This window comes from Notechis scutatus, chromosome 2 (genome assembly GCF_049901735.1).
Source record: "Notechis scutatus isolate UNSWTSFEM ecotype Mainland chromosome 2, rNotScu1.2, whole genome shotgun sequence".
Classification (NCBI taxonomy): domain Eukaryota; kingdom Metazoa; phylum Chordata; class Lepidosauria; order Squamata; family Elapidae; genus Notechis; species Notechis scutatus.
This window is the reverse complement of record NC_142010.1, coordinates 14,883,153-14,910,355: the sequence shown is the minus strand read 5'-3', so window position 1 is coordinate 14,910,355 and position 27,203 is coordinate 14,883,153. Positions and strand designations below refer to the sequence as shown.

The window sequence follows — 27,203 nt, the reverse complement described above, 5'->3', positions numbered from 1 at the left end:
GACTCTTGACGAATGTATCTTTTCTTTTATGTACACTGAGGGCATTTGCACTAAGACAATTTTCTTCTGTGTCCAATCACATTTGGCCGATAAAGAATTCTATTCTATTCTATGATAAAAGACTAACAAATATTGTTCTGGTTGCCTTGCTCAGAACTGAAGACATAAATAGAAACAGTTCAGTTGAACTCGCTTCTTTATTTAAAAATATTGCTCATATGGTACACTGTGGAATCAATAAACCATTTTCAAAGTAAAGAGGCCACAGCTGCAATTATAAACTGATTTGTTTTCAGCAGAATTAATGTGATTTTGCACCCAGAGATCTACTAAGCTAAACAGTCAAATAAACATTTGGGAGAGATTTTCACTGATTTTAAAACAAAGCTTTAATACTTTGTAATGTGTTTAAGGAAAGTAGGTATTTTCAGTACTTACAGCTAAAATGCACAAAAAGTTTCCCCCTGTTTTGTTTGCACAGTTCTCCACAAAGCCTGGAGCCTGATCCCAGATTTCAGATGTTGCTTCTGCCTAGATAAATCCATGTGACCAGGCAGAGATTTTGGTGTAATAAATGGGACACTAATAAGAAATTCTCATGAGCCGGACCTAACTAGGAGGTAATACCTCTGGAATTAAGACATATATCCTGGCAGCTCTTTCCATAATCCATACATTTATTCAGTTTTTCCTGTGGTGATCCTCCAAATGAAGAAAGACTATCTCAACCTCTTTTCACAGGTTTCTTGTACTTCTGCATCTTTAAAGTGGATCCTTTTCTGGGAGGTGAGACAGATCAACAGGGTGATTTTCTATGGATTTCATATATTTACCATATTTTTCCAAGTATTGGACTATAAGATGCACTTTGGTTTAGAGGAGGAGAAGAAGAAAATAGTTTTTTTGCCTCTGCACGTCCCGTTTTTGCCCTCCCAGGCATCCAGAAGCAATTTCCAGGCCAAAAACGTGCCCGTTTTTGGCCTCCAGAGGTCTCTGTGGGTCCTGTTTTTGCCCTCCCTGGCGTCCAGAAGCACTGCAGGCCAAAACCATGCCTGCTTTTGGCCTCCGGAGGCCTCCATGGGTCCTGTTTTGCCCTCCCATTTTTGGCCTGGAAAGTGCTTCTGGACGCCGGGGAGAGCAAAAATAGGATCCGCGGAGGCCTCCTGAGGCCAAAAACGTGCCTATTTTTGGCCTCAGAGTGCTTCTGGAAGCCGGGGAGGGCAAAAACGGGACATGCAGAGGGGTTTGAGAGGTCAAAATGGAGGTGTTTTTGATATATAAAACGCACAGACATTTCCACCCACTTTTTGGGGGGAGGGGAGTGCATCTTATATACAGAAAAATACGGTATACTATACTGTCTCCTGCATGAAACTTTTTCTGGGAAATAAGAGCACCTTGTACTGAAATTCTTACATTTCTTACATTTATAGTTTCTCCTTTCATGGAATGTAACACTGCTATTCTACAATCTCTCTTCCATACACACATTTCTGGGTTTCTCCTGTGTGGATCCTTTCACAGGACCTTAGGCACAAAGCCAGCTAGGGGACCTTAGGCCAGTCACTCTCCCAGCCCTACGACGATCATAATGACAAACCACTTCCAAAAACTTTGGCAAAAATCCTGCGGAAAAAACTACCTCAAAGGAGCAATTAAAAAAAAATCTTGAAGTTCTTCACACATTACATTGCTTACATCCTATTTCCTTCAAATGGTGCCTTAAGAAAAATCAGTTCAAAAATCTTGATTGAAGTTCTCTGCATTCCATGTCTTTGCAGTATATGTTTGATATCACAATGGATTGTTTCATATGAATTAAGGACATTTCAATCACTAAAGGCATCTTCCCACATATAGGTCTTTTTATGGGAAATAAATTGATTGTTCCACATTAAGTTCTTTCCACACATCGTTAATGTATATTTTTTTCTCTCCCGTATGGATCCTTTTATGAGAAGTAAGAGAACTGTTCAAACTGAAGCTCTTTCCACACTCTGTACACTGATAGGGTTTCTCTCCCGTATGGATCCTGATATGGGAAGTAAGGTTACAGCTTTTGCTGAAGCTCTTGCCACACTCTGCACATTTGTAGGGTTTCTCTCCCGTATGGATCCTTTTGTGAGAAGTAAGGGAACTGTTCAGGCTGAAACTTTTTCCACAATCCATGCACTGATAGGGTTTTTCCCCTGTATGTATTCTCTTGTGGGAAATCAGTTGACTTTTCCACCTGAAGCTTTTCACGCACTCTGTGCATTGGTACAGTTTCTCAGTTATGTGGATACTAATGTGATTAGTAAGGGAGCTGCTTGAAATAAAACTCTTCCCACATTCCTTGCATACATAAGGTTTCAACCCTGAATGAATCCTTTTATGGCAAATAAGGGAGCTGCTGCTGCTAAAGCTCCTTCCGCACTCCGTGCATTTATATGGTTTCTCCCCGGTGTGTATTCTGTTATGGGAAGTAAGGTGACTGCTCTGAATAAAGGACTTTCCACACTCCATGCACTTGTAGGGTTTTTCTCCTGTATGGATCCTTTTATGAGAAGTAAGAGAATCGCTATAACTGAAGCTCTTTCCACACTCTGTGCACTTAAAGGGTTTCTCTCCTGTATGGACCCTTTTATGGGAGGTAAGGTGATTCCTGTTGTTAAAACTCTTTCCACAATCCAGGCATTGATAGGGTTTCTCTCCTGTGTGGATCCTTTTATGGGAATTAAGAATACTGCTTTTGCTGAAGCTCTTCCCGCATTCCAAGCATTGGTAAGGTTTCTCTCCTGTATGGATCCTTTTATGAGAAGTCAGAGAACTACTCATACTGAAACTCTTTCCACAATCCATGCACTGATATGGTTTTTCTCCTGTGTGCATCCTTTTATGGGAAGTAAGGTGACCTTTCAACCGGAAGCTCTTCCCGCACAATATGCATTGATAGGGCTTCTCTCCTGTATGGATCTTTTTATGAGAACTTAGAGAACTGTTCATACTGAAGCTTTTCCCACAGTCCTTGCATTCATATGGTTTTTCCCCTGTGTGCATCCTTTCATGGGAAGTAAGGTGACTTTTCCACCGGAAGCTTTTCCCACAGTCAGTACAGTGATATAGTTTCTCTCTGGTATGGGTACCAATGTGATTAGTAAGGGAGCTGCTGAAAATAAAACTTTTCCCACATTCATTACATATATAAAGTTTCAATCCTAAATGGGTTCTTTTATGAGAAACAAGGCACCTGTTCAAACTGAAGCTCTTTCCACACACTGTGCATTGAAAGGGTTTCTCCCCTGTATGGATCCTTTTATGAGAAGTAAGGGAACTGTTCATACTGAAGTTTTTTCCACAGTCTGTGCATTTATAGGGTTTTCCCTGCGAGTGGATCTTTTTATGGATAGTTAGATTTCCTCTCCACCTAAAGCTCTTTCCACAGTCCACACATTTATAGGGCTTCTCCCTCACGTGGATCATTTTATGGGGAATAATGTTGCTCTTATTACTGAAATGCTTTCCAATTTTGCGCTGGTTACTGAAGTTGGGTTTCGCTTGAAGTATTTCGTGACTTCCTTGACGCTTTCCCATTCTGCTTTCTTTACAATCCTTTTGGGTCAGGAAGTTATCCATTTCTGTGCATTTGAGAATGGCTTTTTCCCTCCAATTGTAAGATTGGTTTTCCTCATATTTTCCTTTTCCGCACTTATCTGAAGACGTATCTCCTTGTATTTCAATTTTGATTATTTGTGATGGCACCACACCTGGCTCTTGGTAATTTTCAGTGTCTGGATCCTCAACTGATTGAAATGGAAGAAAAAGAAATCAGAAAAGACTTCAACATATCGCTTGCTGTTCCCATGACAGTCTCTAGCCTGTATCTATTATTTGGCAATTACAGGGGAGCAGCAAGGTAAATGTCAACATGAATAATATTAATTCAAAAGGTTGACATGATTGCTTGTTTCATGTAATTCTGGATGGTTTACAACAATTTAAAACATGATAACAACAATCAGTGCTCTGCAGCTCAGATCTTAACATAATGATATAGTGCACACACCTTTGTCAGATGTGATGTACCTATGTTGCATCCAATGCCACAATATACACCTCATTGCAATATCTTTGTAAGAGGAAATATGGTGCTGATTAGGGCGTGTGAAATAAGCAAAACATCCCCTTCCTGATTATTATTATTATTATTATTATTATTATTATTATTATTATTATTATTATTATTATTAAGCACCTCATGGGGCCCAAGGAACATCCCAAGACTGCATATCAACACTTTCTAGACTGACTGGTCATCAGACTAACCTCTTTCTTCGAACTGTGGTACTTGGACAACCATGGAGGTAAAGGAATTAATATAAGAAAAATAATAATTCATTTTAACATCATTTCCTAATATGTAAATAAGCCATTTAGTGACTTTTCAGTTTGACTTAATTTTCCTCTAAAGCAATGGTTCCCAACCTTTTTTTCGCCCTGCACCCCTAAAGAAATTTCACTCGAACCTCGCACCCCCTGAAATTTAGACTTTAGGAACTACTGAACGCGTTAAATATATGGTAGGATTGAATCTTTTCAGCTATGTATGTGACGGCCACTAAATAACTATACTTAACTCTAAAATGAAAACAAAGTTAATCCATTGCATAATAAATAAAAATGCCAACATATAGCCAATATCCTATTATTTACCTGGACTTTTCTCGCACCCCCTAGAATATCGTCTCGCACTCAGGTTGGGAACCCCTGCTCTAAAGGAACCCTTACCTAAAGAATCCACAATTCTAGACGTTTCCAACATGACCTCTTGATGCAGGGTTTTTTGGTTAGGATCTAGCAGCAACCACTCTTCACTGTTGAAATGGATGGCTACCTCCTCAAAAGAAACAGGACCCTGAATGAGGAAGGAACAGAATCAGAACCAACATTAGTTATGCTTCTGAATGATCTCTGGCAGGAGCAGCATGGAGATCGTGCAACCATTATGGCTCATCGGCAGCTTTCAATACCATCAACCATGGTACCTTTTCGAGTTGACTTCGGGAGCTGGGAATGAATGGCACAGTTTTATGCTGCTTTACCTTCTTCCTCTGGGATCGATTCCAGTCAATAGAGAAGTCCAGCCTGTGATCCTGCTATGTAAGGTGCTGCAGGGCTCAATGCTCCCTCTAGGGTTGTTGTTGTTGGGTTGTTGTTGTTTTTTTTGCATCTCTATGAAGCTGCTGGGTGAGATCATCTGTAGCTATGGGATGAGGTATCATCAGAATGCAGATGATATCCAAATGTACATCTCTGTCTGGGTGAAATAAGTGATGCCGTGGATGTGCTCTCATGATGTGTGGAGGCTGTGGGAATTTGGATGGGGGACAATAGGCTACTGTTCTGACCAAGGCTTTCTGAGACAGTAACAATCACATGCTGTTTCCAAAAAACGTTTTTTTTATTTCAACGGCTGTGAATTATATGCATTCACAGCCTGTAATGAGTCCCAAACAGTTTATGAATAGCCCAACAGAAGTCTGTCACAGTCTTTCGGGATAAGGCTGATAAGCACCCACCTTTATCTCCCTTGAAATGCTGCCAATGACTAAATTGCCAATTAGCTGTACAAGGCCAAACGGAGCACAAAGTCAACACGAAGTTTCAGAGTTTAAACTGACCAGAACAAACAACGTTGCTTCCTGCAAAGGCTCATGTCCCTTTGTTCCTCCTTTAGCTCTTATGGGAGGGCCAATCATCTCCAAGCCTTACTCCCGAGTCTCCCCGTTTGTCTTAACTGTTCTTGACTTCTGGCAGCTCTGCGCAAGCGCGCACTGGGTACAGGCTCCCCCTGTTCCTCTGCCTCACTGATGTCAGATTCTGGAGGCTCCAGAGTCAGTATATAACTCTCAGATGGCCCTGGCCCCATCTCTGTGTCAGACGCAGATCCCTCATCTGAGCCCTCCCCAGACTCCAGCACTGGCCCATGTTCCTTCCCACTGTCTGATTCTGCTGCGAGCTCCGCAGGCCACCGGCGGACCACAACGGCTACAATTGAACCTGTTAAGATGACTGACTGTGGATAGGAGAGTCCTCCAAATATGGTGGTTTAACATCTTTGGCTTGGATGGGCTTACACTGCCCGAGAAGGACCTAGCGTGTAATCTGGGGGTCCTCCTGACTCATGCAGGTGGCAGTCATGGCTAGGAAGGTGTTTGCTCAACTTCGGATGTGTACCAGTTACGCCCCTTCCTGGATCAATGCTGGAATACTGCTATCATGTCACCCCTAATCCTTGTTTTCTCTAGACTGGCCATAACCAATTCCTGCATGTATATGATGAGCAGTATCATACACTGAGACCTCAAATGACCCCCAAAGCAGTCACCAACTGCCCCCCAATATTAGCTCCAGATCTTTTCTTTCCTACCTGAGCTGGAGATCCATCAGCTCCATCAGTACAAGGAGAGGAACCAATGAACAACGGTGGCTCCATTGTGTTCCCTGGGAAGGAGAAAGACAGGACAGAAGCAAGAAAGGGATTAATTCCACATTTTGTAGTCTGAAGGCATGACTTCTTCCTGTCTTGTGGAGGACACCTCCTTTTCTCTATCTTAACCTCAGTCTTCAGTGTCCTTTCATGGGCTCTATCTTTGGATCCAAGAATGAAACTTGGAACATGCCAGAAAGGAGAGGTGGTGTTGTAAATAATCCACCAAGGATGTGTATGAAGATTTACTCAAAATCACCTCTGAAAAAAAAGACCAAAGATTGTTCTCATCTCTGAAAATAAAAAGAAGTATCTCACATTAATACAACTGAGCGAGTCCAGAGGTATTTTACAAGAAGAGTCCTCCACTCCTCCGCTCGCAATTGAATACCTTATGCCAGTGATCCCCAACCTTTCTTATGCCACGGCCCGGTATCCCCAACCTTTTTATGGCGCGGCCCAGTACCGGCATTAGCTGGGCGCGCCATCTTTGATGAAAAAGTGCTTCCGGTGACCTCACCGGAAGCACTTTTTATCAAAAAGATGGCGCCAGTGCTGTGAGCTTTTCCTGGTAGAAATGGCTTTCTACCCGGAAAAGCTCAATCGGAAGCTGAGCGCCGCTTATCTTGATGAAAGTGCTTCCAGTGAGCTTTCTACCCGGAAAGCTCACCGGAAGCACTTTTTCATCAAAAAGATGGCGGCGCCAGCAAACCAGCGGCCCGGTAGGACTTGTTCCACGGACCGGTACCGGTCCACGGACCGGTGGTTGTGGGACCCTGCCTTATGCCACCAGGCTTGAAATACTGGACCTAGACAACTTAGAATTACGCTGCTTATGGTCTGACCTAGGCTTAGTACACAAAAGTGTCAGCTACAATGTCCTACCTGTCAACGACTACTTCAGCTTCAACCACAACAACACGCGGGCAAATAATAGATACAAATTCAAAGTAAACCACTCAAAACTCGATTGCAGAAAATACGACTTCAGCAACAGAGTGGTCAATGCCTGGAACTTACTACCTGATTCGGTTGTTCCATCCTCAAACCCCCAAAACTTTTAACCTTAAACTGTCTACCGTGGACCTCACTCCATTCCTAAGAGGCCTGTAAGGGAGTGTGCATAAGCACACCAGCGTGCCTACCATCCCTGTCCTACTGTTCCCATTTATTTGTACTCATTTATTATGTATATACTTATACCTGTTTATACTTATATGTTTATATGTTATGTTCATACTTATACTTGTTTTCTCATGCATGCTTGACAAACTGAGTAAGATAAATAAAAAAATAAACAAACGAACAAACCCAGGAAATCCCTAGAAGAGTTAATTTTTGCAAACGTGGATTAAGGGAAGGTAGTATGTGGTGTGAAGGGAAAGATTTCCTTTGTGGGATCTTCTAGTCCACCTTCCTGTACAAGGGGGAGACCCTATATCTGTGATAGTGAACCTATGGCATGCATGCCACAAGTGGCACACATTTGTGCCGGCATGCGAGTCACAGGCAAAATTACCTCACTGTGCGTGCACGTGCCTCACAGCTAATTTTTCGGCTGGTTTGAGGCCTTTTTTGGCTTCCCAGAGGCTTGGAAAAAGCCTCCGGAAGGCTTTTTAGGCCAAACAATAGTGAGGAAACAGGCCTATAATTTGTCCTGAAAAGCCTTGCAGAAGCTTTTTCCAAGCCACTGGAAGGCCAAAAAAGGCCTCAAACCAGCCGAAAAATCAGCTGTGAGGTACAGTGCAGGTAACGGGGTGGGAGTGGGGATTGCGCGCGCATGTGCAGGGGGTGGGGGTGGGGGGCTGTGCATTGCATTCTGGGTGCTGGCATGCAAGTGGGTGCTGGCATACAATTTTTGGCACAGGAGCCCAAAAAAGTTAGCCATCACTACCCTATACCCTTTTAGCTGTCCAATCTTTTATTGGCTGTCCAATCTTTTATTGAAAACCTCCACTGATAGAGCATCCACAACTTCTGGAGATAAGACATTCCACTGGTTAATTGTTCTATCAGGAAATTCCTCCTTATTTCTAAGATGGTTCTCTCCTTGATCAGTTTTCATCCATTGCTTTTTATCCTGCCTTCAGGTGATTGGAAAGTAGGTTGACCCCCTTGTGGCAGTTACTTAAATATTGGGACACTACTATCAGAAGAAGAGTTAAGTATTTGTTGCTGGGTCACCTTCCATAAAGTCCAATGACTACACACGAGAAGACAGAGAAAACGGAGAACAAACAGAATCTCTGTGGAAAACTTCCAATTATGTAGAAGGATCTTTCCTTACCTATTGAGTTGTCCTGATATTGACCATCCTCCTTGGAAATCCTTCTGAGACATGGACTGTGAGAGGAATTTGCAGGATCCACCTTTTCTTCAGGACACTTGATGCCAATCTCCAGGAAAGACCCCAGAACCTGAATAGAATAAAGAATAGAATAGAAGAATAGAATAGAATAGAATAGAATAGAAAATGGAGTGGAGTGGAGTAGGGTAGGGTAGGGTAGAGTAGAGAGAGTAGAGTAGAGTAGAGTAGAGTAGAATAGAATAGAATAGAATAGAATAGAATAGAATAGAATAGAATAGAATAGAATAGAATAGAATAGAATAGGAAATGGAGTGGAGTGGAGTGGAGTGGAGTAGAAGGAATAGAAAATGGAGTGGAGTGGAGTGGAGTGGAGTGGAGTGGAGTAGAATAGAATAGAATAGAATAGAATAGAATAGAATAGAGAATAGAATAGAATAGAATAGAAATGGAGTTGAGTGGAGTAGAATAGAATAGAAAATGGAATGGAGTAGAATAGAATAGAATAGAATAGAATAGAATAGAATAGAATAGAATAGAATAGAATAGAATAGAATAGAATAGAAAATGGAGTGGAGTGGAGTAGAATAGAATAGAGAACAGAACAGAACAGAACAGAACAGAACATAACAGAATAGAATAGAATAGAATAGAAAATGGAGTGGTGAGGAGTGGGAGTGGAGTGGAATGGAATGGAATGGAATGGAATAGAATAGAATAGAATAGAATAGAATAGAATAGAATAGAATAGAATAGAATAGAATAGAATAGAATAGAATATTCTTTATTGGCCAAGTGTGATTGGACACACATTTTTTTTGGTGCATATGCTCTCAAGATACATATGTCATAAATCATAGGTATAACACTTAGAAGTAGTAAATCCTACTAGGAAACATATATATAGGAAACATATAAAACATATAAATCATACTAAATCATATAAATATAATATAATATAAATATAAATAGACAAAGAACAAAAGTTAAAAGTTGGAATTTCAGTTTCTGCCCACAATGTTGCTAAGCCTTTTCGTCGTCCATAATTTGAAGAGGACGATAGAAGAATTGCTCCAAATATATTATTTGGAAGAACGTAGGAGCAATGTCACCAATAAAGTTTTCTAACCATCTCACTGCATTATTAATCCCGAAAATTCTTAGGGAGACATTTAAGATTTCAATTACATTAAGATCCCTTCCTATTTCTCAAGGGCGGTATCTCTCACCTGATACCCTTCCTGCTCCTCCTCTTCCTTTGCCTGATTCAGCAAGAAGCCTTCGGCCAGGGCCACCGCCTGGCAAGTGGTCTCCGCTCGGCACTCCCGCACCCAGCGCTGCATCTCCCTGGGCAGGACGGCCAGAAACTGCTCCAAGATCACCCGGTCCAACATCTGAGCCTTGGTGTGCTTTTCGGGCTGCAACCACCCCCAGCAAAGACGATGAAGGCGGCTGCAAAGCTCTCGTGGTCCTTCGGCCTCCTGAAAGGGGCTGTTCCTGAAGTACCAATGTTGGATCTCAGAACTGAGAGCTTCCTTCTCTGGGATCTTCTGCCCAGGTCCTACCCAGACCTCCACACAGTTCCCAGGCTGAGCGGCAGTGGAGTCTTTCCCCACGCCTTTCCATTCTGGGTGGATTGCATCCATTTTGGCCTCTTCTCTGACAGGGATCCAGAAGGACCCTGTGGATCTCTTGGGTCTCCAAAGGTTGTTGTTGGTTTTTTTCAATCTGTTTTCAGTCCTGAGATCCGATGGACTCGCACAGAGAATCCCGGAGAAGATTTTCAAGCCCTTCAGCGTTTACATCTGAGGTGAAAAAGAAAGGAAACTTCTGGAATTACGGATGGTTCTCATTTAGAAACAGTGATGATTGCTTCCTCAAATTCAGGGGAAATTTTGTCTGGAGGGGAGACAAAATTCCAAGACGTTTCAGCCTCAGGGCGACGTCTCTCCCTGTGTCTCATCCCTTCCTCCCCCTTGGAGACCAACCATTATTTTATTTTTTATTTTTTTTGGGGGGGGGAGAAAGGGGTCTTCTGCAGAGGTGCAGCTGAGCTCCACTAACAGTAGGAAAAATAATGGGGGGGGGGAAGGCCCTTACAGCCTCGCCAGCCATTTGAGGCACAGAATTTGTCCTTTGCAATCCCCCTCCTCAAAAAAAAAAGCTTTAAATGGGACCGTTTGCAGAGGGGAGGGGGAGAGCATCAGGCAAAAGAAAGGCCATTTCCCAGGATCCTTTCTTGGTAGAAATTCTGAAAAGCAAACCTGGTTTACGCACAATATGAACACAGCCCCCCCTCCCCCGCAACTCTTTCTCCCACCGTCATTCCCCCCACCTCACCCAGGGTTACATCTCTTGCATGCACAGATGGAGCAGGATGGGGGAAGGGCCCTTTCGGGAAATCCGGGGTTCCCCTCCCTCTCAACTCTTTGGGGGAGGGGGGAACCGTACTTTATCTTCCTCCCTGACAGCATCCACCCCCTATTGGAACAGGGAGGGGCAATTTCTCACCCTTCGGGTCGCGAGGGGGGGTGTCTTCCCCCTTCTCCTCCTCCTCGCCTCGATCTCTTCCCCGCCCCCCAGAAATTCCCACGGGACAACTCACAGCCGCTCCTGCCCAGTGCCAAGTAAAGTGAGTGAGCGCCCCCTACCGGCTCCTCTGGCCACGACCTGAGCCTTTTGAAGGTTGGGGTGGTGGGTGACTTTGAAAAGGCCCGTCCTGGCCAATCCCTGCGGACAGTTGCCCCTCCTCCATCCTTTTTTATTTTATTTTATTTATTTTGTCAAGCAATTATAAGATAACAGGTATAAGTACAAACATACTTATGGATCCATGAAATGGATACATATAAGAAAAATATAAAAGAAACAATAGGACAGAGACGCCCTGTCCTATTGTTTCTTTTTTTTTTCTTATGTGTATGCACTACAGGCCTCTTAGGAAAGGGGTGAGGTCAATAGTAGGCAGTCTAAGGGGTTGTTGTTTTTTTGAGACTGGCATTTCTGTCGGCACCAATTCTTGGTGGGAAGCCTTTGTGGAGAGCAGAGAGTTTGCACAAAAGGGTTGGATAATACTAGGGTATTGTTCGTACCCTAGTAATACTAATTAAAGCTATTAGTCTAAAACCTACCATTTGTCTGAAATGGTATATAGAATTTCCTGCCTGAGCAGGAGGTTGTACTAGATCGGGGGTCCCCAAACTTGGCAACTGGAGAATTCTGGGAGTTGAAGTCCACAAGTCTTAAAGTTGCCAAGTTTGGGGAGCCCTGTACTAGATTCTAAATCTAGAAGACCTCCAAGATCCCCGCCAACTCTGTACTCTACTCTACTCTACTCCTACTCTACTCTGATTAGCTATATGCTCTGTTCTTCCCAGGAGGCAGGATCTTTAGAAGCCATCTAGTACAACCTCCATCAGGAGGCTCCTCCCCTTCACCTTTTCTCACCCCTGCTACAAAGAGGCATTTCGGAGAGGAATATGGCTGGCCCAGGCTCTCCCCTTCCATGGATCCAATCCACCCACCCCTCCATCCGTGAAGTTGGAAAAGGGAGCAGAGTAACGGAAGCAGTAGTGGGATTCAAAAAATTTTTACTACCAGTTCTGTGGGTGTGCTTTGGTGGGCATGGTAGGGGAAGGATATTGCAAAATCTCCATTCCCTCCCCACTCCTGGGGGAAGGTTACTGCAAAATCCCATTCCCTCCCCACCCCACTAACCTGCTTTCCAACTCCGTTCTCCGGTCACATCCCGGACATAAACTGTTTAACTCCTTCCCTCAAAACGACGCTATAGAGCACTGCACACCAGAACAAGACACAAGAACAGTTTTTCCCCGAACTCCCTCACTCTGCTAAACAAATAATTCGCTCAACACTGTCCAACTATTTACAAAGACTGCACTACTATTACTGTTAATCTTCTCATCACTCCTTATCACCCATCCCCTCCACTTGTGACTGTATGACTGTAACTTTGTCGCTTGTATCCTTACAATTTCTATGGACTGTTTCCTAGGATGATTTTATTGCTTATTGTACCCTATGACTATCATTAAGTGTTGTACCTGATGATTCTTGACGAATGTATCTTTTGTTTTATGTATAATGAGAGTATTTTCACCAAGACAAATTCCTTGTGTGTCCAACCATACTTGGCCAATAAAGAATTCTATTCTATTCTATTCTATTCTATTCTATTCTATTCTATTCTATTCTATTCTATTCTATTCTATTCTATTCTATTCTATTCTATTCTATTCTATTCTATTCTATTCTTATTCTTATTCTTATTCTTATTCTGTTCTGTTCAGGACAACAAAAGAAGACCCAGCTAATCAGCTGGGACTCGGGAGGCAGAGAATAGATGGGGGTGGAACCAGTCAGAGGTGGTATTTGCTGGTTCTCTGAACTACTCAAAATTTCCGCTACCGGTTCTCCAGAACTGGTTAGAACCTGCTGAACACCACCTCTGGTTGGAAGGGTCCTTGGAGGTGTTCTAGTGAATTAACCCCCTACTCAAGTTATACCATCCAAATGGTTCACCGATCTCTTCTTGAAAACCTTCAGCATTGGAGCACCCACAACTTCTGGAGACAAACACTGATTATTTGTACTAACCACCAGGAAGCCTCTTTAGTTCTAAATTGGACCTCTCCTTGAATAATCTTCCATCCTGTACTTCTTATTCTGGGATGTAAGATGGTTCAAGCCCAGTAATAGGAGAAACTTCTCTGAGGGATAGAGACTCACCTTGGAGGAAAAATCACAATGGGGCAGATATGACCCCAAAGTCCTCTATTCTCTCTGTCCGTTACTCTCAATTGGGCCTCCTTCTCGGCCCCTCGCAATGTGAGCCTCTTCCTTGTGGTTCCCTCTTCTCCCCCAGGGTCCCCTCTCTTCCTCCCACAGCATCTTCCCATCTTTAAAAGGTGAGTGTGGGCCCCCAAAGACCTTTCAAAATACCATTTTTTTCTTTTTATGGAGAAAATGAAATGGTTGAATAACTGGCTAGCTGGAAGAGAAGGAATACATCTAATTAATTTGTGTGAGGAAAATCAGATTTCACATGACTGGAACAATTTGAGAGAAATTGAGATAGAAAAGAGCCCTGCAACATCTATTTGGCTATTGCAACTTTTTATCCTTGAATTTATCATTTAACATTCGCACTGCAACTTTTTCATCTGAAGGTGTAAACGTTTCTTTCTTCATTATGACTATTGTACCCTGTGAACAGGCTGGGAAGTAACCTTAGATGGAGTGACCATACCCCACATTCACTGTTCTCTCCAGTGTGTGTGAGTTTCGGTATCTGAAATGGGTAGGACACATTATAAAAATGGAGTAACGTGACATACCATGCCAGCTGCTCTATATGTATTGGAGTCTGGGAAGAGACATTAACAATGCAAGCTCTACAAAGACCCTGTGAAAAAAAAATCCCATACCGCTATGACATCCAACCAAGGGAATGAAATGTTGCCTGTTTGGTGGAATTTTTGTGATCTTTTCAAATAGAATAGAGTAACAGAGGTGGAAGTGACCTTGGAGGTCTTCAAGTCTAACTCCCTGCTCAGGCAGGATATCCTAGATCTGTGATGGCGAACCTATGACATGTGTGCCGGAAGTGGCACACAGAGCCATTTCTGCCGGCATGCGAGAGGTCATCTGGAAGAGCCCCACTGCGCATGCGGTCTCGCACATGCATGGAGGACAGGTGGGGGGGTGTCATACGTGCATTGCATCATGGGTGCAGGCATGTGAGTGCACGCACATGTGAGCACACACTTTTGGCACACGACGTGGAAAAGGTTAGCCATCACTGTCCCATATCATTTCAGACAAATGGTTGTCCAATCTCTTCTTAAAAACTTCCAGTGTTGGAGCATTCACAACTTCTGGAGGCAAGTTGTTCCACTGATTAATTGTTCTAAATATCAGGTGATTTCTCCCCAGTTCTAGGTTGCTTTGCTCCTTGATTAGTTTCCCACCCATTGCTTCTTATCCTGCCCTCAGGTGCTTTGGAGAATAGTTTGACTCCTCTTCTTTGTGGCAGTCCCTGAGATATTGGAACACAGCTATCAAATCTCCCCTAGTCCTTCTTTTCATGAAACTAGACATACCAAACTCCAGCAACCTTTGTTTATATATTTTAGCCTTCAGTCCCCTAATCATCTTTGTTGCTCTTCTTTGCACTCTTTCAAGAACAGGGCTATCAAATTTTTGGCCTGTAGGCCAGATATATCAGGTGCACATGCCCATTTTAGCGAAGGGAAAAACGTTCCAATACGTCACTTGACTCCATGAGTTTGACACCCCTGTTCTAAAGTTTCAAGATCTTTTTTTACATTGTGGTGACCAAAACTGGATGCCGTATTCCAAGTGTGGCCTTATAAAGCGGTATTAACACTTCACGTGATTTTGATTCTATCCCTCTGTTTATGCAGCCTAGAACTCTGTTGGCTTCTTTGGCAGCTGCAGCAGAAATAGATCCGATTCCGTCTTTCAATCAAAGATAAGAAATATATTTAATAAGCAGGAGATACTGAAAGTTTTGTTACAGCTACATAGAGAAAAAAATGTGCAAAGTCACAATCATTCCAATAACAGCAGCTTTTCCAAATTTGCAATGCCACAATTCCCTAAAATGTCAACAGGATCAAGCTTTCTGATCACTTTGATATCAGTATGGATCTGTTTATGAGAAGCAAGGGAACCGCTTGTCTTGAAGTGTTTTCCACAATCCATGCACTTATAAGGATTTTCACTTGAATGGATCCTTTTATGGGATGTCAGTTGACTCCTATTCCTGTAGCTCTTTCCACACTCAGTACACTTATAGGGTTTCTCACCTGTATGAAGACTTTGATGGGAAGCAAGTCCATCTCTTTGCCTAAAGCTCTTTCCACACTCTATGCATTTAAAAGGTTTCTCTCCTGCATGGATCAATTTATGGGAAGAAAGGCCAGCACTCTGCCTAAATCTCTTCCCACACTCTATACATTTAAAGGGTTTCTCTCCCACATGGATCAATTTATGCCTAGTAAAATGAATGTTCATCCTGAAGGTTTTTCCACAGTCTACACATTTATAGGGTTTTTCCCCTGAATGGATCCTTTTATGGACCCAAGAAACTCTGAGCTAATCTCCTTTCTGGCTGCCCCCCAGCAAAGGGAGCAAAGCCAAAGGAGCCTCCCCCCCACAGAGTCCTAAGTGGCTTTGGGTACATTTTCACAGGAAAGAAGCAAACTATGTATGGAATTCCTAACAATTGTGCAATTAAGGATCGTGAGAAAAGTGGGGAGGGGAAAAGGACAGCCACTCCCCTAGAAGACGGAGATAAGCCTTTAAAACATCCTCATCACCTGAGGCTTCTCAGGCGTCCAACTTCCCAGGAGGTCAGAGAAACGGACTCCCCGTGAAGCACAATGTCATACAGATAATCCCTTGGAAAGCAAGAGTGGATGCTGCACTGGAAGGCTAGAGACACGTGTCACGGGGGTCGTGGGAAAACCAAGGGAGCTGTGGCTGGAGGAGACCTCTAGATTTGGGGCCTCCTCGGCTAGTAGCCTGGGCTTTCCACATCTCAGCAGTCGTTGCCTCCCCCAGACATTGCTTCATTGAGGGCCCACCTGCTTCCTCGTTGGGACAACCCCCCCCCCCCAATTGAACACGGAAAGATCCCTCCAGTTTCGCTGCACACAAAAGCTTTCTCAGCAGGGGAGAAATCACAAGAGATTCTGCCCGGAGACAGATGACTCAATAGAAGGGAGGCTTCCCATTGGCGTAAGCCCCCCTTCCCAATTCCACTTCTCCCCTCGCTTGGGGGAAGCCTCCATGGGCTCCGCCTGTTGCTCTGGTAGAGACGTCGGTTTGGGAGCCCTGGAAGCAAAGGGGGGAAGGAGTAACAGTAAGGGTGGGGGAGTGTGAGGGACCACTGATGTTGGCGGGGGCGGGTGGAGAGAAGTGGACTGGGACCACCATCCAGGGGAGACGTGAGCGAGTACTCCTCCCCTTTCCTCTTGGCCACGCCCCTCCTAGTGCGATTCCCTCAGACGGAGAAGCGGGAAAAGTGGATCCGAGAGGAGGAGGAGGAGCCTATTCTGGCGGGAAAAGCGGAGAGACAGACGCAGCTGTGAGAAAAGTGCCACCATCGAAGGCGGGGGGCGTCTTCGGGGTCGTCAGGGACGGATTGGACTCCTTCTTTCTCTGGGTCAGTCACTGAATTGCGCCTCTTTCTGGTCCCCTCTTCTCCCTCAGGGGCTCTCTTCGCCTCCCCAGTGTCCCCCTCAGGAGCCCCTTTCCAGCTTCTCTGATGGGTTCCCCTCAAGGGACCCTTTCAAGTCACCCCTCACAGAGACGAATGACTTAGAAGATTCCCAGATCCCCACACCCTTCAAGCCCTCGGCCTTCACTCGCCCCCAAAGACCCTTCAGAATAATGGTGGTATTTCTTTCAGGGCTTCATTTTCAAAGAGGAAAGAGTGGAATCACTGTCTGGACAATAAGGAATATATTGGACTTATTCTATTAACACATTATTTTTAATGATATATTGGCTCACGGCCTGCTGGATGTGCTGGGCAGCTACTGTCCCAGCCATATGGAATACAACAAGCGTGCTCAATAGTGCACATCACGTGCCTCTCCCCCCAACTCTGCCTGCTGCCGGTGCTGACACTGCCATGCCTTTTTCTTGGAGGGCCAGCTTCAGAGTCCCTGCTGCCGGACACCTATCCCCCTGTGCAAACACACACCTGAAAAACCAATAAGTGCAGCTGCCATGGAAATGGTAAGGGGCCATTCCGCATGTTTTGGCCCTGCCCACCCCATCCTGGCAGACGTTTTTGTGGGGACTCTCGGCACACACCCGGACAGCCCCAGCAGGCATGCGTGTGCACAGGAAGCGGCAGGCACATGTGTGCACAGACTCGGCCTACCCCATCCTGGCGTCTGCCCAACTCCTCCCCTGGAATGGCATGGGCCAGGCCTGTGTGTGTGTGTGCTCGCTGTATCCTATGCACATGCATGCCCGCTGGGATGTGATGGGCCGGGCGAAAGCGATGCAGCCCAGCGCCTTACCATTTGGAGGACAGCCCCATGGGCCAGGTCTGACCATATCGCCGGCCATATCCAGCCAACGGGCCTTGAGTTTGACATCCCTGCTTTAGATGGTTTCATATCACAGTGGAACCTTTTACACAAATTAAGGGCACTTCAATCCCTCCCGTGCTGTATCTAGCCCTGATGTGGGTCATATTAATAAGGGAAATAAGTTTCTTTAAAATTTTATTTATACATTTTTCTTTAACACACATAAGTGCTTAGTAAACAATGTATTGTCTAGGTCAATTTACTTGTACATAATAATAAAAAAATATTATTCACTTATACCTAGTAATAAACTTCCAACTTCTAATTTCTACCTCTATTGTCTAACCATTGGTAAAACAAATCCCATGTTAAAAACTATTGTGTGTCTTCTTTATCCTTTATCTTTAATGTTAACCTATCCATTTCTGCACAATCTAGTATTTGTATAATTATATTTTCATTTGTAGGAGTTTCCTCATTCTTCCAGTGTTGTGCAAATACATTTCTCACTGCTATAAAGACGTGTAGTATTAAATATATGTTCCCTTTGTCATATATTTCTGGCATTATATCTGACAAAAATATTTCTGGCTTTAAATCTATATGTTGCTTTAACGTTTTCTCCAACATGTGTGTATTTTCATCCTAATTTTTTTAGCCTTTGGCCATGTCCACCACATATGGTAATAAACAGCCCAGTATCTGATTACGTTTCCAACATTTGGCAGCAGGGGTGGGATTCAAAAATCCCAGCAACTGGTTTGCTGCCCAGTTGCTTGGTGAGCATGGCCATGATGAATGTGGCCTACTGAAACGTCCGGGAGGGCCGTTTTTCAATTTCTCAAGGGTCCAGGGTCTTCCCTCAGGTATCTAGGAGGGCAAAAATGATCTTCCTCCAGACTCTGGAGGCCCCCAAAAAACAGGCCCATTTAGCAACTTCTAGTACTTCTGGTTTGGCAGTTTTTTGCCTTCCCAAGGATCCGGAGGCTTCCCTCAGGCCTCTGGGAGGGCAAAAACGGGCTCCCTGGGCTCTGGAGGCCCTCTGGAAACCAGAAACAGCCCCATTTTGCAACTTCCAGTACTTCTGGTAGGGCTGTTTTTACCCCTCCTAGTGCCTCTGCACAGACCCTGCGCACTTACTTGCATTGAAAATGGGCCACGTGAAGACTCCTGGGAGGAACGGGATGGGTGGGGCCAGCTGGTCAGTTCAAATACCAGTTCGGCAAACTAGATGCAAATTTAACATCCGGTTCGCCCGAATCGGTCCACACTGATAGAATTCCATCCATTTGGTGGACATGTTTCTAAAACATCTTTGCTAGCCTTACCGGTGCGAAATGCCATCTGTAAAACATTTTATACAGGCTTTCCTTATAGGTAGTTGACATTGTCAATTTATAATTTGTATCCCAAAGTTTTTTGCCATCTATCTAATTCTATGGTATATCCAAACTTTTTGCCATACTATATTTCTTTCACTTGTTCATCTTCCATTTTAAGGTTTAATAGAAAGCTATATATTTTCTTTAATTCTTCATCGATCATGAACAGTATTATAGAAACCATGTGCCTCTGCATCTTTCTCATATCAATATTATTTGCAGGTGTGGCAACCATGCTAGCTCCACACCTTGGATTTGTAGTTCCTGTTTTATTTTTAGTTTCCCTTCCTCATTCAAAATGTCTTGATATGTTACCATTTTTCCAAGTTTACAATAGTTGGATGTATCAGTGCTTTCTTTGTGGAAAGCCAAATTGGTATTTTCATAGTTTTTTGCTCTAATCTTTTCCCCATACTAAGAGTAGAGCGCTTTTTTTACAGTATCTTTGAAAATATCTATGTATTTTATTCTTTTCATACCACAAAAAGGCATGCCATCCCAATTGCAGATCAAGTCCCCTCAACAGTAGTAGTCTTCTGTGTCTTAGATTTATCCATTCTTTCACCCAAGTTAGTACGGAAGCCTGGTAATAAAGCTCCCAATACAGCAACCCAAACCCACTGTTGTTTTTAGATTCTTACAGCATTTTCAGTCTTATTCTTGCTCTTTTTTCTTGCCTAACTTATTTCAAGATTATTGTACTTAGCTCATCAAAGTATTTTTTTCCTCTAATTTTATAGGGATCGTTTGGAACAAAAAAAAACCTTCAGCAGGATGTTAATTTCTATGGTTGGTTTCAGTTCTCCATGTCCAATTTAATTTGTTGTATTAATCTTTCATACAGTAGTTACCTTCAATTGTTACACATCTTGCTGTTAATTATATTCCAAAATATTTAACTTTCTTAGCTACCTGAAGGTCTATATTCTTTGTCAATTCATATTTCTGTTTATCTGTAAGGGAAATAAGTTGATTGCTGTCCACAGGATATTTTTCTTCCCACTATGGATTCTTTTTTAAGAAGCATTCTGTTTTCACAAAAGCTCCTTCTGCATTCCATACATTTCTATTTCCCTCTGCTGTGGATCCTCTCATGGGAAGTAAGGTGACTTATAAAACCGAAGATCTCCCCACATTCCAGGCATTTATAGAGCATTTTGTTAATTAGGGCACCTGCTGGAACCCTGAGAGCTCTCTCCTGCATGGGTCCTGTTATGGTTCGTCAGAGACCTATTGGCAGCAAACGTCTTTCCACACTCTGTGCACTTATAAGGTTTTTCTCCCGTATGGATCCTATTATGGAAACTAAGTTCAGTGCTTCGGTGGAAGCTCTTCCCACACTCTAGACATTTATGGGGTTTCTCTCCTGTGTGGATGCTTTCATGAGAAGTAAGATTAGTCTTGATCGTGAAGCTCTTTCCACACTCCAGGCATGTATAGGGTTTTTCCCCTGTGTGGAACCTTTTATGGAGGATCAGGTAACTGCTGTTTTTGTAGCTCTTTCCACACTCCAGGCATTTATAGGGTTTTTCTCCTGTGTGGACCCGTTTATGGGAAGTAAGAGAACTCTTTACACTGAAGCTCTTTCCACACTCCAGGCATTCATAGGGTTTTTCTCCTGTATGCACCCGTTTATGGGAAATAAGGCTACCGCTTTGCTTGAAGCTCTTTCCACAGTCTAGGCATTTATAGGGTTTTTCTCCTGTGTGTACCCGTTTATGGGAAATAAGTTGACAGCTTTGCCTGAAGCCTTTCCCACATTCTATGCATTTAAAGGGTTTTTCTCCAGTATGTATCCTTTGATGGGACGTAAGGGAATTCTTCCTAATGAACCTTTCCCCACAATCCACACATTTATAAGGTTTTTCCCCTGAATGGATCCTTCTATGGCACATCAGATAATTACTACTGGAGAAGCCCTTCCCACATTCTATGCATTTGTAAGGTTTTTCTCCTGTGTGGACCCGTTTATGGGAAGTAAGGAAATTCTTCCTACTGAACCTTTGTCCACAATCCACACATTTATAAGGTTTTCTCCCTGTATGGATCCTTTTGTGCAATATCAGGTAACTACTACTTCTGAAGCTCTTCCCACACTGTATGCATTTATAGGGTTTTTCTCCTGTGTGGATCCGTTTATGAGAAGTAAGAGCACTCTTTACACTGAAGCTCTTTCCACACTCCAGGCATTCATAGGGTTTTTCTCCTGTGTGGACCCGTTTATGGGAAACAAGCTCAGTGCTTTGCCTGAAGCCCTTCCCACAGTCTAGGCATTTATAGGGTTTCTCTCCTGTGTGGATCCGTTTATGAGAAGTAAGAGAACTCTTTACAGTGAACCTCTTTCCACACTCCATGCATTTATAGGGTTTTTCACCTGTGTGGACGCGTTTATGGGAAACAAGGCCATTCCTTTGGCTGAAGCCCTTCCCACAGTCTAGGCATTTATAGGGTTTTTCTCCTGTGTGGATCCTTTTATGGGAAATAAGGTTACAGCTTTGGCTGAAGCCCTTCCCACATTCTATGCATTTAAACGTTTTTTCTTCAGTATTTATCCTTTTATGAGAAGCAAGGGAACTCTTCACACTAAACCTTTTCCCAATATCCACATATTTATAAGGTTTTCCCCCTGTATGGATCCTTTTGTGGGATTTCAGACCTTCTCTGTCCTTGAAGCTCTTTCCATACTCTGGGCACTTACAGAGTTTTTGTCTGGTGTGGATCTTTTTATGAGACGTTAAATTACCTCTCCACCCAACACTTTTTCCACAGTCTACACCGTTGTAGACACCGTTACTATTGCTGAAGTTCTTTCCAGTTTTGCAGTGGTTGCTAATATTGGGGTTTGCTTTGAATCTTTTTCTACTTTGACATTTCCCCGTAGTTTCTTTGGGGAAATCACGTTGGGTCAGGAAACGATCCATTTCCACACATTCAAGAATAGATTTTTCTCTCCAGTTGTGCTTCTTTTCAGGTTTCCTTCTTCCCCACTTATTTGTAGATATCTCCCCAGGAATTTCAGTTTTGATTATTTGCAATGGCACTAAATTTGGCTCTTGGACAATTTCGTTCTTCTGCGCATCAAATGCTTGTGGGGGGAAGAAGAAGAAATTAGAATAATCTACATCCTCCACTTTGGTGTCCCTATGCTTAGATTTATCTACTACTGGACATATGCGGAGAAAGCAACAAGGGAAATGACAGTATGAATGTTAATTATTAACTTAAAAAACTAGCATGGCTGCTCATCTGACCCTTGGCAGTTAAAAATTTAAAGCCAAAGCAAGTCTTCACGTCAGGATGTGGCACACAAATTGTCTCAACTATGACCCACCCAACTTGCATTCAATAGGACAATATATGTCATTGCAACCCAGAGCAAGACAAAATTTGTTGCTAAGTAGGAAAACTGCAACAGGCAAAAACATCATCTCCCTTAACATCTTCCCAATAACTTTGCAGTAATGACCCAGGGCCCCAGGATGACCACAAGACAGAATGTCAACCCCTCTTAGACACCGATCTCTTTCTGCTAAATGAAACTGTGCTACCTTGAAGACCATGAAGGGGGAGTGGAATTAATGTAAGAGGAAAAAAGAAGAGATGAAATCATTTTTAACAAGTTATGTATAGAGGAACCTTTACCTAAAGAGGCCACCATCCTCGACGTTTCCAACATGACTTCTTGATACAGGGCTTTCTGGCTGGGATCAAGCAGCAACCACTCTTCACTGTTGAAATGGATGGCCACCTCCCCAAGGGATACAGGACCCTAAAGAAGGAAGAATCCCTGTGAATGGACTTGACAAATTTGCAAGATCTCCTTCAATCTGCAAATCCTAAAAGCAGAAATGTCTATGGAGATTCACAGTCATCCATAGTCAGAGTTGTCCCAAAGGTGCTTTTTTTCAAGAGTTAATTGGACTTCCTGGTTTTTCTTTGAAGATATTTCATTTCTCATCCAAGAAGTTTCTTCAACAACCAGAAAATCCAGTTGCCTCTTGAAAAAAAAAGCACTTTTGGGACTAAAAGTCCTTGTTTGGACATTTCCCAAAGGGGACTCAACATATTATATGATAAAATGGCCTACTGCTGACAGCCAATTAGAGCATGTTTTATCACCTTGACTAACTCTGCTGACCTTCAATAAAATCAACCTGCCTTGATCAAGTGACATATTGTGCTTTAAACACACCATCTACCAGTGGCCCCAACATTTCAAGATTTTTGCAAGAGGCCCTGTGGGATTTCTGACATAGTAACTAAATGGTCCTAAAGAGAATTTATATAAAATGTTTTATAGGTGGCATTTACCACCAACAATGTTGGAAATGTAACCAGACACCCAGGACATATTATCATATATGGCGGACATGTGTAAAAGCAAAGAAATATTGGACAAAACTACATACATGTTTGGATTTGAAACAACACATGATTTTAAGCCAGAAATATTTTTGCTAGGGATAATACCTGAAAAATATGACAAAGGGAACCTATATTTAATATTACATATCTTGACAGCAGCAAGAATTGTATTTGCACAATACTGGAAACATGAGGAAACTCCTATGAATAAATGATATATTATTCCTCACAGCAAGAAGCTGAGATCGTGAAAATGATTCTTTTATCCAAATAAAAGAGTTTATATTTAATTTTGCCTCTAGCTTGAAATCGCTCCCCCATATAAGCTGCTAATCTCTTCCTCCCTACCTGAGTCGGGAATCCAGCAGCTCTTTCAGCTTCACCAATAGGAGGAGATGATTCAGTGAGAAATGTTGACTCCATTTTGTCCGCTGGGAAGGAGAGAGACAGGGTGGAAAGAGGAAAGTGTTCAACTTCATCTTTTCTCGCTTGAAGGGATAAATTAAAATTTTTTTCCTGTCCCGCCCAGGAAACCTCCATTTTTGCCTCTTCTACACATTGCCTTTCATAGGCTCCATCATGGGAGCCAAGAATGAAATGAGAACACCAACCCCACCACACGCTGAAGAACAATCCTCAGTCAGATTGTTCTCCTAACCTTTTGGAACAACACAATCACTGTAAATCCTCCCCACCACCACCACTCTCTGCAGTTTGAAACCAGAGAAATTTGTGATATTCTAGCAACCCAGGAAACATGCCTGCAAGGACAGGTGGTGTTGGAAATGGCCCAGCAGGGATCTGTGTGGGAATTTAGTCAAAACTATCTCTTCAGGAAGGCCAGAAATAAAGAAAAATCTTTCAGGATGGTGGAAGAGGCAGAATGCATCAAGGTATTCCCTACTAGAGTCGGTTTTCTGCGAAAGGGAAACAATAAGCTTGCTCTGAAGGGAGGAAATTCCTTAAGTCTTCTAGCTGGAAGAGGGAGTCATATCTTTCTTATTGGGTCACTTTCTATCAAATCCAACAACTAAGACAGAAGAAGACACAGAGAATTAAGCATAACTGGAATCCTTCCAAAAAACCTCCAACCCAGTGGAACAGTCTCCCCTTACCTAGTGAAGTATCCTGAACTTGATTTTTATCCTTGGGGATCCCTCTGAAAGACAGATCAGGAGAAAGATTTGTGTGATCCACCCAATTACTCTCCATCTATGGAGGGACCTCAGAACCTGAAATATAAGCAAAGGAGCAGTAAGAGGACAAGACAAAAGAGGATCTGAATATTATTTTCTGCCCACAAAACCCTTGTGTCCGTCAGTAATGATGGATGAGCCAATGGGAGAATCACTCCAAATGAGATACTCTTTGGAAGGAAGCAAGAATAATTTCGCTAATGAGTTCTCTAAATTTCTATTGAATAGAATAGAATTCTTTATTGGCAAAGTGTGATTGCGCACATAAGGAATTTGTCTTGGTGCAAATGCTCTCAGTATACATAAAAGATACATTCGTCATGAGTCAAGAATCATAAGGGACAACACTTAATAAGTCATTGGGTACAATAAGCAATCGAATCATACTAGGAAACAGTCAATATAAATCGTAAGGATACAAGCTACAAGTTACAGTCATACAGTCACAAATGAGAGGGGATGGGTGATAAGGAATGATGAGAAAATTAATAGTAATAGTAATACAGACTTTGTAAATAGTTGGACAGTGCTGAGGGAATTATTTGTTTAGCTGAGTGATGGCATTCAGGAAAAAAAACTCCTTGTGTCTAGTTCTTCTAGTGTGTAGTGCTCTATAGCGTCGTTTTGAGGGTAGGAGTTGAAACAGTTTATGTCCGGGATGTGAGGGGTCTGTAAATATTTTCACAGCCCTCTTTTTGGCTCCTGCAGTATACAAGTCCTCGACTGAAGGCAGGTTTCTAGTAATTGTTTTTTCTGCAGTCCTAGTTACTCTCTGAAGTCTGTGTCTGTCTGGTTGGGTTGCAGACCCCAACCAGACAGTTATAGAGGTGCAGATGACAGACTCATTGATTCCTCTGTAGAACTGGATCAGCAGCTCCTTGGGCAGCTTGAATTGAGTTGGCGCAGAAAGAACATTCTTTGTTGTGCTTTTTTGATGACGTTTTTGATGTTAGGTGTCCATTTTAGGTCTTGTGATATGATAGAACCTAGAAATTTGAAGGTCTCTATTTTTGATACCGTGTTGTCTAGTATTGTAAGAGGTGGTAGTATGGAAGGGTTTCTCCTAAAGTCTATCACCATTTCTACGGTTTTGAATGTGTTCAGTTCCAGATTATTCCGGTTATACACCATGAGGCAAGTCATATAACCTTCCAGTCTATATGTGGATTCGTCGTCTCGAATGAGACCAATCGCTATCAAAATCATGTATCAAAGTTCAGTATTTTAACAGATGGATTGTTTGAGATGCAGTCAATTAGGGAATATATAGGGAGAAGTCGAGAAAGCACACAGCCTTGGGGGGGGGCTGTGCTAATTGTACAGATATCAAATGTGATTCTGCCTAGCTTCACCTACTGCCTCCTGTCTGTTAGGAAGCTTATGATGCACTTACAAGCGTGTTCAGGTATCGCTAGCTGGTTTAGTTCAGTTAGAAGAAATGTCTGGAATGATGATGTTGAATGCTGAACTGAAGCCTACAAACAGTAGGTATTTGGAGATTTGAGATGTTGTAGGATGTAGTGCGGAGCCATATTAACAGCAACATTGGCTCTAATAATATTGGCATTATTAATCTCCAAAACTCCATGAAGGAGAAATGGAGAATTCAAGCATGGGAAGATCCCTCCCAAAGAAACTTCTCTGACCCGGGGCCCATCCTGCTTCTTCTGGCGCCGCCGGCCGACTGCTGGCTCTCCAAAGATCTTTCCAGCCTCGGAATCGGAAGGAGATGTGAGCAGGTGGTTCCTTTAGGTTTCCTTCTCTCCTCCCCCCTACCCCATTCTTGGATCTCCCCCCAGCCCCCATGCACAGCCAAGAGTAGCTTTGGGGCGGATTTCCCGATCCCTCCAAGCCTCAGAATCTCGTTTCCCCCTCCTGGGGAGGATCTGAGTGGCGGGACCCCCATCTTCCCCGCCCCCACCAGATTCCCAGGGAGCAACTCGCAGCCGGACTTACCCGAAAAACGCAGTCGGAGTGGAGCATGCGCAGTGGGCTAGCAGGCGGCAGAGAGTGCGCCCCTGCCGGCCGCTGGGGTGAAATCGCAGCCGTGAGGGTTGCTTTGGAGGCTATGCAGGGCAGCGTCTTCCCAGAGATGCATCTGCTCTGGAGGGCGAGCTCTGCAAGCGACATCTGGGAGAATCCAGGCGGGGATTGTGGGCCTCCCCGGGTCCTGGTGCAAATGGCGAAAAGTCACCCGGAGGGGATTCCGTCGGATCCCATGGACTCTCTGTGTGTCTCTGACTGTCTCTCTCTGTCTCTGTGTCTCTGTCTCTGTGTCTTTCTGCTCTCTCTGTCTCTGTGTGTCTCTGTGTGTCTCTGACTGTCTCTTTCTCTCTCTCTCTCTCTCTCTCTGTGTGTGTGTGTGTGTCTCTCTCTCTGTCTCTCTGTCTCTCT

The 27,203-nt window shown here is 43.3% G+C and overlaps 2 protein-coding genes across 3 annotated transcripts in view; both read right to left on the bottom strand.

Annotated features, from left to right (window-relative positions):
* Positions 1 to 11,259, bottom strand: part of LOC113432016 (uncharacterized) — a 33,792-nt gene extending 22,533 nt beyond the window's left edge. Inside the window, 6 exon segments of the mRNA XM_087954137.1 lie at positions 1,855 to 1,931; positions 1,933 to 3,782; positions 4,768 to 4,894; positions 6,410 to 6,483; positions 8,757 to 8,886; positions 10,004 to 11,259. Coding sequence (XP_087810263.1) covers positions 1,855 to 1,931; positions 1,933 to 3,782; positions 4,768 to 4,894; positions 6,410 to 6,483; positions 8,757 to 8,886; positions 10,004 to 10,420 — 2,675 coding nt within the window. The 5' untranslated portion in view covers positions 10,421 to 11,259.
* Positions 11,260 to 19,980: 8,721 nt separating this feature from the next.
* LOC148131817 (uncharacterized) lies at positions 19,981 to 26,943 on the bottom strand. Of its 2 annotated transcripts, none has more exons than XM_087953488.1 (5): positions 26,766 to 26,943; positions 24,729 to 24,845; positions 23,962 to 24,044; positions 22,885 to 23,017; positions 19,981 to 22,333 (listed from the first exon to the last, which is right to left on the bottom strand). In XM_087953488.1, exons 2-5 carry the CDS (start codon positions 24,823 to 24,825, stop codon positions 20,409 to 20,411), a joined length of 2,238 nt encoding a protein of 745 aa, XP_087809614.1. In that variant the 5' UTR covers positions 24,826 to 24,845; positions 26,766 to 26,943; the 3' UTR covers positions 19,981 to 20,408. The 2 variants fall into 2 exon arrangements, with proteins under 2 accessions (XP_087809614.1, XP_026543288.1); XM_026687503.2 differs by having other exon boundaries at positions 22,891 to 23,017; positions 26,766 to 26,939.
* Positions 26,944 to 27,203: the final 260 nt, after the last annotated feature.

Excerpts from the sequence above, each read along its gene's own strand:
- LOC148131817 (XM_087953488.1), bottom strand. The coding sequence starts at position 24,825 with ATGGAGAGTAATTGGGTGGATCACACAAATCTTTCTCCTGATCTGTCT. Across the intron at positions 24,045-24,728 it reads AGTTCAGGATACTTCACTAG|CGGACAAAATGGAGTCAACA; the intron begins GTAAGGGGAGAC and ends TCTCCTTCCCAG. Across the intron at positions 23,018-23,961 it reads CTGCTGGATTCCCGACTCAG|GGTCCTGTATCCCTTGGGGA; the intron begins GTAGGGAGGAAG and ends TTCCTTCTTTAG.